The sequence below is a fragment of the Tupaia chinensis genome, unplaced genomic scaffold (genome assembly GCF_000334495.1).
Source record: "Tupaia chinensis unplaced genomic scaffold, TupChi_1.0 Scaffold000098_3, whole genome shotgun sequence".
In the NCBI taxonomy this organism is placed as follows: domain Eukaryota; kingdom Metazoa; phylum Chordata; class Mammalia; order Scandentia; family Tupaiidae; genus Tupaia; species Tupaia belangeri.
The window spans coordinates 864146-878186 of NW_006159562.1; the positions used below are offsets into that span (position 1 = coordinate 864146).

The window sequence follows — 14041 nt, forward strand, 5'->3', positions numbered from 1 at the left end:
GAAAGAGTTTTTAATGAGGATTTTTAGAAGATTTGGGGGCAGAAGAAGATACTTTCTTCTCTGAGGTTCAATTTCATTATCTATAAGATAAGAAGAGTACTCCTTCTTCTGATAGGGTGACTTCTGAAGGTTAATAGCATCATACATATTGAAGTATTGAGCACTAGTCTTCATGCTTCACAAGAGCGAGGAAACAATATTTGTGGACAATAGCTTTTAGGAAAGGTGAGACTGACAAAAACACTTGAATTTTTGCAACTTAAAATGTTTCAAAGAACTTGGGAACCAGCAGTTAGCGTAATGGCTATGTCGCTGGACTCTCACGTAGTCGACCGCGGTTCGCGTCCTGGACCCGGTGGCTTAAAACTCACGCCGGGCGCGTGTGCATGCGTGCCCAAGATCCCAAGAGGAGAATGGAGGAGAAGGGATTGCGGCGTGACCATCCCTCCTGGGGGGTGATTTCTCACTTTCTGTCTCTATGTCTCTCTCTGTCTGTCTGGTGAGCGCACGTGCCCTACAGTGAAAATATCTCAAAAAAAAAAAAAGTTTCAAAGAACTTAACAGAAAGATAGATATTTGAATGAGATGATTATCTGATGTGTGCTAGTTCTATCAGGATCATATTTTTTAGAAATTTTGGATGCCCCAATGTCCTCAGTGAAGAATGGCAGGTGCACAGGAGAAGATGATCAGTAACCGAATCAGCAGACAGATGCCTTTATTGTCACTGGCCATGGATTTAAACAGATTGGCTGGAAATGACCTCTTGCTGTGGATAACAATAAAAGATCGTTAAAAATATTTCATTAAATAAATCCGATGATATAAACAACAAAATCCTACCCGAATCAGTGTGAATTGACTCACTTACCAGATTTCTTTTTGCTACCATCTATTAGATAGAACCATAGGAAACCACCAGTATCGACCACTATTTATTCAGAGTCTTAATTTCAGAGAGTTCAATCTAATAGTTCAGTCTAATATCTCAATTTTTCTTGCTAAATTATTTTAAAAGAATTATTTATTTAATTTTATTTATTATTATTATTATTATTTAACTCGCCAGAGAGAGAGAAAGTGAGAAAGCAAGCCAACTGATACAGCATTTGCACTGTGGTCGCCATGTGGGAGTCCAACACTTTAACCACCACACCACTTGCTGACCACACTAAATTAATTTTCAGATATTGAATGGTGATTACTCATAGCTCTTTAAGAGAATCTTATTCTAATAGCGAGCCTGCCTGCTGTCTCTTTCTTATTGAAGAATGAACTTCTATAACTGTTGATGATCATATGGGACATGTCAAGGGAAGGTAGGCAAACACGTGAAATGGTGTGATATCAAAATTAAGGAAAAAAACTATTTCCCTTATATTTTTTAGGGACTCTACAACAAAGCTTCTGAATACTTTCAGCAAGCTTTTGACACAACAGTAAAGCTAATGAACATGCCTTTACTGGATGAAACCAAAGTTCATTATGGGATAGCAAGAGCTCATCAGATGATGCTGACCGTGAGTAATTACATAGAGTGTGCCGATCTCACCAGCCTCGACTGCCTGCTGTCCTGGAAAGAGAGCAGAAGTGACATTGAACCTGACCCGGTTACTGGTAAGCCCTTGGCGTTTGAAAACACTTCATTTTCTTATCACTCTCAGTGGTTATATTTCACTGAGAAGGTTTATTCAACCATTGATGATTTCCATTTTAAAGACTTTATTGATTCATTACTACACGAAGGTTGGGTACACTTTTGTATTATCCGGTAGGTTCAATGTGTAAGAAATAAGATAGTTGGTAATGATTTGTTCTACTTGATGAATCATTGTTCTCATGCTGGTTTTTTTTTTTCTTTTTTTCTGGTTATCTTAAATAGTCGATAATATATATTGGTCAGGTGTAAGGAATGCGAAATAAGCTAACGCTGACAAGAGCAAGTGCTGATAGATTCTAAATTGTGTTATGTATTTATTTACTTTACAGATGAGAGTTAATTTTCCTGTTTTTTTTGATCAGTTTGAATTGGGATATTCAGAAAATATTTAGTAGTAATTTTTAAAAACACTTTCTACATTATTTATTTATTTTAGTTGTATTTGTTGTTATTACTATTTTATTTTTAATTTGACCAGAGAGAGACAGGGATAGAAAGGGAAAGTGCGAAAGCAAGCTACCAGGTCCGGGACTTGAACCACAGTCAACCCTGTGTGAGTTCAATACCTTAACGACTATGCCACCTGTTGGCTCCAATAGTAATTTAATTCTACTCTTTTTGGTGCATACTATTTCTCGTGAAGAGTTAGAGAGAAAATAGCCAATTAAAAACAAACAACTACAAGGGGGATAAAGGTAAGTTTTATGTGTCAACTTTGTGAGGCTGTAGTCCCCAGTTAAGAACTTTAGAATAGGATATTTAAAAAGCAAAACAGGGTGCCAGTAGGTGGCTATGCATGTGTGCTCAAAATCTCAAGAAGAGAATGGAGGAGAAGGGATTGTGATGGGTCCATTCCCTCAGGGGGCAATTTCTCACTTTCCTTCTCTCTGTCTCTCTAAAGTGAGCCCATGAACTCAATGGCAAAAATCTAAGGGGAAAAAAAAAAAAAAAGAACCAGCTGGTAGAGGGGTGGTTAAGACAGCTGGATCCCACGTGGCCTATTGTGTGGTTTAGGACCCGACAGCTCAGAAAACACCAGGCACGTCTGCGTGCATGCCCAGAATCCCAAGATAAGAATGATGATGAGATTGGAGCATCACCATCCTCCACAGGGGATGCTTTTAGGGGATGCTTTCTTACTTTCTATCTCTCTCTCCCTCTTTCCGTCTTTCTCTCTTCTGTGAACACACACACCTGGTAGCAAATTAAAAACAAAACAAAATGAAATAGTGTCTATGACCAACCTTTGGATTATATAATTATTTGTTTGCAAATCGAACATTTTTAAAGTAAAATATTTCAGTATTTGTGGATAACCTAAATGGAATCATAAGGTCAAACTTTTATAATGTGAAAAATCATCTATTTGATTTTAACTCTTTTTATTTTCCCCTTTTATTTTAATGTTTGTTTCTTCCATAGAATAACTGGTAAATAATAGTAGATTAAGCACAAAGGAATTTTATTGATACTTTTAGGGTGGTAGAATATCCGTTAGCACTTTCTGTCCTCTAGTTATAAAATAAGGAAAGATCTCGTCCCAAATACATGCACAGTAAGAGAAAACAAGATGAGCTATTCAGAAACAGCTTGTTAGATTTCACTGTGCCCAAGTGCACCAGAGAAAAGTTTATAGTCAGGCCAGCAGGTGGCCTGCAGGTTAAGGTGCTCGATCTCACATGTCTGAGTCTACAGTTGGAAGCCTGGACCTGGAAGCTTGAAAATCATGACAGGCGCATGTACATGTGTGCCCAGAATCCCAAGAAAAGGATGGAAGAGTAGGGATTGTGGTGTGGCCATCCTCCTGTGAAGCTTTCTCACTTTCCACTCTCAGTTTCTTTCTGGTGAGCACATGTACCCTATAGCAAAAATAATAATAGTAATGATAATAATAATAATAAAAAATAATTTGTGTAGCTTACTATAAACTCTTACTAAGCACTTTTAGATTATAAGCATTTTGCTTACTTCAGGACGCAGTCTTGCCAGTGTCTGTTTGGAAGTTTGTTCTGTAGTTTCAAATTATCTACCCTTCAGGCTCTCACCTTTTCTCCCCAGAATGGTAAGAAATAAAGCAGAGCAAATATGATTCATATTAAATCACTTGATCTGATAAAAGTTTGACAAAGAATAAACTAAGCAACTCACATATTCAGATTTATCTTGTGTAAACTTTACCCATCACCCAGGTTGTTAGGAAAAGCTATCTTCTGACCAGACCTAGTTCTATTTGTTGCAGTCCTGCTTTGGGGTTTTTGAAAATTTCTTTTGAGTTTTTTTACTCTATAAAACTATATATATATAGTGTATATATATATGTGTGTGTGTGTGTGTATATATACACATAATATATATATATATTATATTTATATAACAAATAGGTATATATGTATATATACACATATATATTTTTATTTTATTTCTCTATATTTTTAAGATCATGTTTTGTTCTGAAGAAAAAATATGCATTTCAAAATGTTACTCAGTCATTAAAAACTCAATCATATGGGGGGGACAGGTTAAATTCTTCAGAATGTTATAGAAATGCACGCCTTACTGTTCATTTCACTCAGATTAGAAATCTGTGCTTGGCTGAACTATGGCATTGTAAAATTGAAAAATAATCATCTTTCAGATTCGAGTACAAATAAACTAATTCTCATACTACTGGCGTGCTTAACATTTTTAGGGATCGTCATTCTACTTGGCAGTAAAGCCAGCAGGACATGATCGAATACTCTTGCTTGTTTACGTAGCTAGAGTTTTAGTTCACACAACACACTAAAATCTGCTTTCAAGCACATCAGCAATATTTTTTAAACCATACTTCATATTTTATTTTTGTTCTGCAGAAAAATCTTCATTGGCCCTTGACTGCATGCTAGTTAAACAGAAGCTTGTCAGCCTTTTTTGACCACCTCCCTTCCTCACTGCCCCCACGGCCACACCCACACCCACACCCACACCCACAACGTACCTTGTCTCCTTACATTCAACTCCAGCTCCATCCAGGGGACACTTGTTCATCTCACATGGTTCTTTTCAAATGCCGAGACCTTCCCTAATCCCCTCCCTCTTGGATGTGACCTCTTTTTTTGTTCCCACGTTCCCACGTTAAAGCCATTCATTTCTCTCCGGGTACTTTTCATTTTTCACATTCTGCATCCTACCATGGCCATTTCTGTGCTCGTCTTTACTGTCTCAATTAAGTCTCTTGAAAACGGGTCCTGATTCTTGGTATTCCCTACAAAAGAAGACGTGATGTTTGACATCTTCCAGGCCCCAAGTAAATATTTGTTGAATTCAATACAATTCAGAATGAGTTTGTATGCCTTAATCACATACTAGTTTGCACTAGCATTTTTTAAACAGCAACATTCATCGTTTCCCCATCTTCTTGGAAAACCTATGATCCAAACTGTGTTTTGATTACCATTCAATTATCACATGAATGAAGGACGACACTCGCCAAACACGATGTTGACAAAACGAAAAAAATACAAAAATATTATTTGGAAACCTGAGCAGCCTTTAAGTCTTTCACTTTTGCCTTTCTTCTATGAAGAGGCATCTTTAATCTTGCTATTGAGGGGTCCCGTGTATTCAGAAAAAAGCACATCAAAGATCTGAAAGATACATTATAAAAGCTGTGCAGTTATCTTCACCTCTGAGACTTCCATCCTCCAAACAAATCATTAGCTCAGAGAGCAGGCAATATTCTTTTAAGCAGAGGAACAGGACCCCCTAAGGGAATAAAGCAGCGAGAGCACTCGGGTCTCCAGATGAAATGGAACAGCGACTCACCAGCAATCATCTCTCATCTTTACACCTTTCTGAGGGAACACAGCAAATACAGACACCTTCATCCTGCTCGAATACCCTTAGATAGGGTGGGAATGGCTTCGTATCTCTCCTTTCCTTAACGATATTACAGTAGATCCTCCTCCCAAATTTAGGAATTTAGAAGAAACTCAAATTTATTGCAGCTCAATAAAATTATTCAAGCCTGAAGACATTGAAATTGGTTGGTTCTAGAAGACTTAAGGGCCTAAAGATTTCTGCTAATTTATCCAGAATATAGTTTGCTTCCCTTACTAGAACTATTGTCTCTACGATCAAGAAAAAACAATTATTTTTTTTTCTGAATGAAAGGTTAATTTGTCTTTCTTTTTGAGGATCACACACTCAGAAGTGAAATAGCAACACAGAAGCAGAAACTTTCCTTATCCCACTTAACAACGTTGCTAAACTAGAAATGTATTCTAGTCATGTGAGTGCCAACTTGTTAACCACTTCATTGATAATAGCTATAGCAATAACAGGATTTTTAAAGCATTTACGTTTATAAAGCAAAAATTACAGAACTTTATTTTTCTCAATAGAGAACTTTACATTCTTTTGTCTGTTAACTGTTTCTTCCTTTTGCTCCCTCCTCCCCACTCCTTACGGTCTCTGGTAATATGATTTTAATCCACTTTCTTTTGCAACCAAATGTTAATTACCTCAGAGAAATAACATGCAACTCCTAAGTATAGAAATAGATGAAAACACTGACCAGTCAGTCAGTAAACACATTTACTGTTTTCTATAAAATGGCATGTAAAAATTTCCTTGAGTGGCAAAGTATCTCCCCAGTTTTATGAATTATTTAGTAGTCTTAAAGAAAAACAATCAAGATCATGACTTTGTCTCACAGTCCTTGGCTTACGTTGGCTTATTGTTGGGCCCTGAGTTTCGTGTCAAGCCATGTTTTCCCACCCTGTTTCTTGCTTGTATTTTTCATTCATAACATAAACCCTTCTAAAGAATGGGGGGAAAAAACATACTCGTGTTTCTAACATGATCATCTACTCCTGGGGCCATCAGGTGGCATGGTGGTTAAGGGCACTGGGCTTCCACATGGTTAACCACAGTTCAAGTCTCAGAGCTGGTGGCTTGCTTTCTCACTTTCTCACTCTTTCTGGTCAAATTAAAATAAATAAATAAATAAAGTTAAATACTTCTTAAAAAGAGAGAGAGAGAAATCATCTACTCCTGCTTGTTAAGTAACCCTAATAGTGAGGAGAAAGTTCTGGAATTAATCAAAAAGTCAGCAAGTAGGTTTCCAACCATCTTATCACAGAGCAAATCTGTCTAATATTGTGTTCAAAAACCTGACACATCTCAAGAAGATTCTGGTTTAAATATATGACTGACAAAGCTCTTCTTACTGGCTGCTTGATATCCTGGAGAGAGGCTGTTCCCAAAAGTCCGGTGGCCTAGGTTCTAATACCATATTGACAATAATCAGCTCTGTGACTTTCAGCCAAAGACTTGACTTGAAATCTGCATAGCCTGTTAGCTGAGGTTCCAAATAGATCATTGATGAGATTCCTTTGGAATTGACTATGATTCCTCCGTAAGAGCATCTTTCTCAATAAATATGGTATTTTTCAGTTTTTAAGAGTGCAATCTAGGGACCAGCAGATGGTATAATGATTACATTGCTGGACTCCCAGGTACTTGACTGTGGTTCAAGTCCTGGACCCAGCAACTTAACACTCACACCAGGTGTATGTGTGTGCATGCCCAAAATCCCAAGAGGAGACTGGAAGAGAAGGGATTGAAGCATGGAGCCATGCTGCAAAAATTCCTACGGGGGGTGATTTCTCACTTTCTGTCCCTCTGTCTCCCTCTGTCTGTCTCTCAAGTGAGCACGTGGCCCCTGTAGGGATGAAAAAAAAAAAAAAAAACCCCTCTTAAAAAAAAAAAAGTGAAATCAGGAACAGAGGAGATGGGGTAAAATGGTTACATTGCTGAGCTCCCACATAGTTGACCACAGTTCAAGTCCCAGACCTGGCAGCTTAACACGCCAGGCGTATGTACGTGCATGCCCAAAATCTCACAAGGAGAATGGAGGAGAAGGAATTATGGCATGGTCATCCTCCAGGAAGTGATTTCTCACTTTCTGTTTCTCTCTGTCACTCTGGTGAGTGCACATACCCTATAGAAAAAAATCTCTTTAAAAAATTGTTTGAAAAAAGAAAATGAAATCTAGATTTTTGTAAGCATTTTGTCACTTCCCTCCACAAACATTGATTTCTGTGGGTTTCCACAAAAAGGAATAGATTATTAGTAGTGTATCTTTATCCCTACTATTATTTACCAAAGACCCGTATGATACATATTTGATCCTTTTGCTAGAATTTATAGTAAAGAAGCTTCTAGCTCTCTGAGGTCACATGCAGTTTTACTTTTCCCTGGCTGCACTGCTGAGGTTGCTCAGCCTAGTGAACTGTTTCACCTGCAGACTTTCAAGTCCTCCTCCTGTTTTCAGCCCTGTGTCTTACTTCCCCTCAGCACTTCCTCAACCCTTGCCCTTTGTTCCACTGTTCCTGGGCCTCCCAATTCCTGTTCCTCATGATTTCCTTCCTCATGCACTTTAGAGTGTGACTGCTTCTGTCTTCTTAAGTCTGGTCCCATTCCTACATCCTTTTTCCACCTTCTGAAAATGAAATCAAATCTCGAGCTTTTCTGCTTTTATAGAATCGTGAAATTATTGACATGTGTGACCAACGAAATCACTGGGCATGCACTAATTTCAAATATCTTCAGGTCCAGAGAAATACAGTCTGCCATGATAACCCAGAAGACAAAACGTACCTATGATCGAGTTCTCCAGAGTTCTAGTTCACACTCTTTACATTGTTGCATTTTCTTACATAGTGCTTCTAGTGACTGTGTCTAAAGATTGCATTCAGTTAGAGTCTGGATAAAAATGGTCATGGTGAGAAGATACAAGTGAGACTCTGCTTCTGGCCAAGATGAAGTAACAGGGACAAGATGTCTTCTCCTACTTTAGGAAATGGGAGAAAAAAAAAGGAAACAACAACTATTCATAGAAATTGGACCATGGGCAACACAGGATCCTTGAGATGCCTGAAAAGAGGGGAGTGAATTGAGCTACAGCAGAAGAACGAAACCCAAGGTAGTGCCACGCAGACTCTTGGAGTAGGGCAGACTGATTTGGAAGTTTGCAGAAGCCAAGATGGCTTAGAGTTCACAACTAAGAGAATGGAAAGGGAAGAGCTGCAGAAAGAGGGCGCTCCAGAGCCTAGAGCGTTGCAGTCTTCAGCTAAATTCTGATCAATTTGTGCCTCTGAAGAGACTACCAAAGGCCAGGAAACGTACCACTTACAAGAATGAGGTAGAATAATCACTTAAGTTTGAGCAGAGCTGGGAGTAGTCTGTGTTACCACCAACCAGGCAGGAAAATCTGGCAAAACATGGGCCATCGCAAAGGCATGGCTTCTGTAATGGCCCAAATTAGCTCTAGGTTAAAGACTATTTTGGTTCCACCCAATTAAACTTAAGCACAAAGGGACCAACAGGTGGCATGCTGGTTAGGATGCTAGACTCTCATATGGCCAACAGCAGTCTGAGTCCTGGATCTGGTGACTTGAAATTCACACCAGGCACATGTGCGTGTGTGCCTAAAATCCCTGCAGGAGAATGGAGAAGGGATTATCCCATGGCCATCCCCTCTGAGGAGTGATTTCTAACTTTCCCTCTTATTGTCTCTCTCTGGCAAGCACATAAGCCCTATGACAAAAACCTGGAGAGAAAAAAAAAAAAAAAAAAAACTTAAACGCAAATATCAAAGGACCAAATTGTTTCAAGTAACTAAACTAAATCCTAGAATAAAACTTAAGAATATTTACAGGAATAAGATATAGTTGGCACCCAACAAAGTAAAACTCCCCATGTTTTCCCATGTTTAGCATCCAGATATTCCAAAAAGTAAGAAAATAACTCATAATGAGGAGAAAATAAATAGGAATTAACCCAGAAATGACACAGATGACAGGGTCAGTAGATAAGGATAAAAGACAGTTATTAAAACTATAGTCCATATGTTCAAGGAGGTAGTAGAAGAATTGAATTTACATAGTTGTGGAAGATATTTTTTAAAAATCAAAATTGAATTTATAGAAGTAAAATATGAAGCATCTAAAATGAAAAATAAATGGAATGAGATTAGCAGTAGACTAAATACTGCAAGGGAAACGGTTAATGAACTTAAGACACCACACTAGAAACTATCCAAAATGAAATATAGAGAAAAGAAATACTGAAAAAGAAAATGAATAGAGCATGTGCAAGAACTGTGGATTGACCTCAAGAAGGGTAAATGTATGGGTAAACTGAAGATTCTGAAGGAGATGAAGGAGAAGAGCAAACAAAAAAAATACTTTGAAAAATACTGATTAGCCATTTTTTTTCTGAATTTAATGAAAAATATAGATTCAAATCTGAACTCAATGGACCCTAAGTGAAAGAAACATAAAGAAAATTTAACCAAGGGATATTATAATCACAGTAGTTGGAACCAGTGATAAAGAGAAACATCTTCAAATCACCCAGGGTTGGAAGGAATAGGAGAGAATAGTACATACGAAGCGAGGATGATCAGAGCAGAAATCTCAGTGACAAAGATGCAAGAAAATGAAACAATACATTTAATGTAGTGAAAGAAAAAAAAAGGACTATCAAACCTACAACTCTATACTCGGTGAAAAGATCATTTAAAGACACAGGGAAAATAAAGATGATTTTCAGATATACAAAAGCTAAGAAATGTTGAAGTCATTCAGATGTAAAGAAAATGAATTCAGATAAAAATCTGGATCTACCCAAAGGAGTGACAAATAAGTAATTAGAAATATGCCGGGACCAGCAGTTAGCGTAATGGCTATGTCGCTGGACTCCCACGTAGTCTACCACAGTTCGAGTCCTGGACCTGGTGACGTAAACTCACGCCGGGCATGTGTGTGCGTGCGTGCCCAAGATCCCGAGAGGAGAATGGAGGAGAAGGGATTGTGGCGTGACCATCCCCCCTGGGAGGTGATTTCTCACTTTCTGACTCTCTGTCTCTCTGTCTTTCTAGTGAGCGCACACGCTCTATCACAAGAAACCTCTCCCCTCCAAAAAAAGAAATATGCCAGTAAAAACAAAATACTTTTCTTTTTCAGATTGCTATAAACAAATAAGTGGCTGTTTAAAGCAAAAATATTGGGTCATTGGAAAACTCATGTATTTTTCTGTTTTTCTATGCCAAAATGCATCATGACTTTTCCGATGACCCAATAGTAACAACGTATTGTGGGGTTTTAAAAAAATGTGGACATAAATGTAAGTTAAACAGAGAGATCTGGTCCTGCAGAGGCACACTCAGTGTTGACCAGCGGACGGCTGCAGCTCAGGGGCTGCCATGACTCAATATTCTAACTGAATTTCCTCAGAGTTCACCTGGTGAATCTCTTCTTTGAGAAGGCCTTGTCTTAGCACCCAGACTCTCATTGCCTAGCAATGGGTCCTGTAGAAGGTATCTGCCTTGATTTCTGTCTGTCTTTATTCTGATTGCAGAGACTTTACCTGACTTAGGAGGGTGATGTATATTTATCCTGGGTGTCTTTTGGCCACAAAGCATTACAGTCTCCTGAGCAAAGAAGACTTCTAGTATAGACTTTGTGGAGTTTGGTGGCTTTCTTGCTGTCATCTATGAGGATTGTTTTAGGCTTATTGTATACATCTTTAAATCCAGATCTGCCATCAGCCATTTCTACAGGAAGCCCAAACGAAAGTAAGTTTTGAAAAAGCAAAAGTGGGGACCAGCAGTTAGCATAATGGTTATGTCGCTGGACTCTCACATAGTCGACTGCGGTTCGCATCCCGGACCCAGTGGCTTAAAACTCATGCCGGGCACGTGTGCATGCATGCCCAAGATCCCGAGAGGAGAATGGAGGAGAAGGGATTGCGGCGTGACCATCCCCCCTGGGGGGATGATTTCTCGCTTTCTGTCTCTCTGTCTCTCTTTGTCTGTCTGGTGAGTGCACACGCCCTGTAGCAAAAACCTCTCAAAAAAAAAAGAAAAAAGAAAAAAAGAAAAAGAAAAAGTGGGACCAGCAGTTGGCTTAATGACTATATCGCTGGACTCTCATGTAGTTGACTACAGTTCGAGTCCCGGACCTGGTGGCTTAAACTCACGCTGGGTACGTGTGTGTGTGTGTGTGTGTGTGTGTGTGCGTGAGTGCCCAAGATCCAGGGAGGAGAATGAAGAAGGGATTGCGGTGTGGCCATCTCCCCTGGGGGGGGTGATTTCTTGCTTTCTGTCTGTCTTTCTGGCAAGCACACATGCCCTATAGCAAAAACCTCTCCAAAAGAAAAGGAAAGGAAAGGAAAGGAAAGGAAAGGAAAGGAAAGGAAAGGAAAGAAAAGAAAAGAAAAGAAAAGAAAAGAAAAGAAAAAGCAATTCTTTAAAATTTTTAAAGATCGGGTCCAGCAGGTGGCATAGTGGTTAAGTCACTGTACTTCCACATGGCCGACTGTAGTTAGATTCCCGGACCCAGTGGCTTGAAACTCATGCCAGGCATGTATGCACGTTCATGGCCCAAATTCTGAGGAGAATGAAGGAGAAGGGTTGCAGTGTGGCCATCACCCCTGGGGGGGGGCGGGGATTTCTCGCTTTTTATCTCTCTAACGAGCACTCGCCCTATAGCAAAAATCTCCCTTTCTCAAAAAAAGAATGACTTATCTCATTTTATTTATCATTATTTTTTAATTTGCTATAGGGCACGTGTGCTCACCAGAGACAGGTGGAGAGAGAGGGAAATGGAGAAAGCAAGCCTCCAGGTCTGGGACCTGAACTGTAGCCACCCACTTCTGAGGCCAGCACCTTAATCTCCATGCCACCTGGTGGCCTCAACCTCTGGCAGATTTTTAAAAAATTTGCTTGGCTGTAAGAAAGCATAGAGGGAGCCCAGCTACTGAACGACTTCCCTAGATGCTAAATTAACCAGCCCTCTCATTACCACTACTCTCTTTTATGTGGAATAAGTCACTATTTTTTTTCATTATTTTATTATTTTTTAATTGACTAAAGTTGTATATATATTATGGAATGACTCAACTGGGCGAATTAACATGTGTATCACTTATGGACTTACTTTTGTGATGAGCACACTTAAACTCTACTCTCAGCAACTTTCAACATACAGTAGTGCTGGGGCTGGCAGCTGGTGTGATAGTTAAGGTGCTGGACTCCCATATAGCCGACTATGGTTTGAGTCCCAGACCTGGCAGCTTGTTTCCTCACTTTCCCTTTCTCTCTTTGTGTCTCTCCCTGATCAAATTACAAACTAATAATAGCAAATAAAGTTAAATAAATAAAGTCTAAAAAAAAAAAAGTAGTGTCATTGACTATAGTCACCATATATTGCACAGTAGATCTCTTTAAAGTTATTCTTCCTATCTAATACTAAATCTTGTATCTTTTCATCAATATCTTCCCAATTTTCTCTATTTCTTAAACCACTTTCAGCTGTTTTTTTTTTTTCATAAAGTTTATATTTATTCCATGTGCAAGAGACAGAGAGAGACATAAACAGCACCCCCAACAGGGTCTTGATGCTGTTCTCTAACCCAGCCTCGGCCAGCCCAGATCATGGACACCACACACACACGCTGGGTATACTCAGGGTGGTCTCTGGACACAAACCCAGAGCCTTCTCATGTGGGTCAGCCTCACAGGGCTTCTTGTTTTACCGATGCACCACTTTCTGGCCCCCCCTGGCTGTTCGTGTATTGTGCAACTGTGGTCATTATTGCAGACCGGGTAGCTAACACAATGCCTGGCATGTAATATCACTTAAGAACCTGAACTGCGGAACCATTGGGTAACCTCCTTTTTACAGCAGAATTTTATTAACTATGTTTTTAGTACGTTAGGCAATATCTCAAAATCAGAAATTCTCTCTTAATCTTAAATGCCTCATGGTCTAAATTTAATTACCCCTCCTTCTGACATAACTCCTTTCCTAGTGAGGACACCCATCACTTCAAAGCAATGAAGTTAGGAATGTTAGGAATAAGTCAGTCTGATTGAATCGATTATGCCTGAAAATGCTTTAAAATATTCTGAACAATTGAGAGTTTGTAACTGTTGAAAGATTACGCATGGCCTACTTAGGACAACTGTAATATAGTATGTAATTGAAATCATTCAAGCAGTGGGACAAGAGAATTACGGATGAGGTCAATACATGGATCGGTGTAAAATCTGGCAATCTGCCCTTAAATTCAACTTCTATAAGCTATTCCCGAATTTCAGAGTTTTCCTTTCTGCAGTATGAATCTACACCTTTTTTTTAATGTAAGAAAAAAGGTTGGGTCAGCAGATGGCATAGTGGTTACGTCGCTAGACTCCCAAATAGTTGACTGCCATTCAAGTCCTGGACCCAGCGGCTTAAGAACTCATGCCAGGCATGCGTGCCCAAAAATCCCAAGAAGAGAATGAAGGAGAAGGGATTGTGGTGTGGCCATTCAACCAGGGGGTGATTTCTT

The 14041-nt window shown here is 39.2% G+C and overlaps 1 protein-coding gene across 3 annotated transcripts in view; it reads left to right on the top strand.

The window, feature by feature from the left end:
* The window catches only part of TTC29 (tetratricopeptide repeat domain 29), a 268610-nt gene that overhangs the window by 164617 nt on the left and 89952 nt on the right, over nt 1-14041 (top strand). For all 3 annotated transcript variants that reach the window (XM_006143456.2, XM_006143455.1, XM_006143457.2), the window contains exon 11: nt 1389-1617. In XM_006143456.2, coding sequence (XP_006143518.1) covers nt 1389-1617 — 229 coding nt within the window. The remainder of the gene's footprint in view (nt 1-1388; nt 1618-14041) is intronic.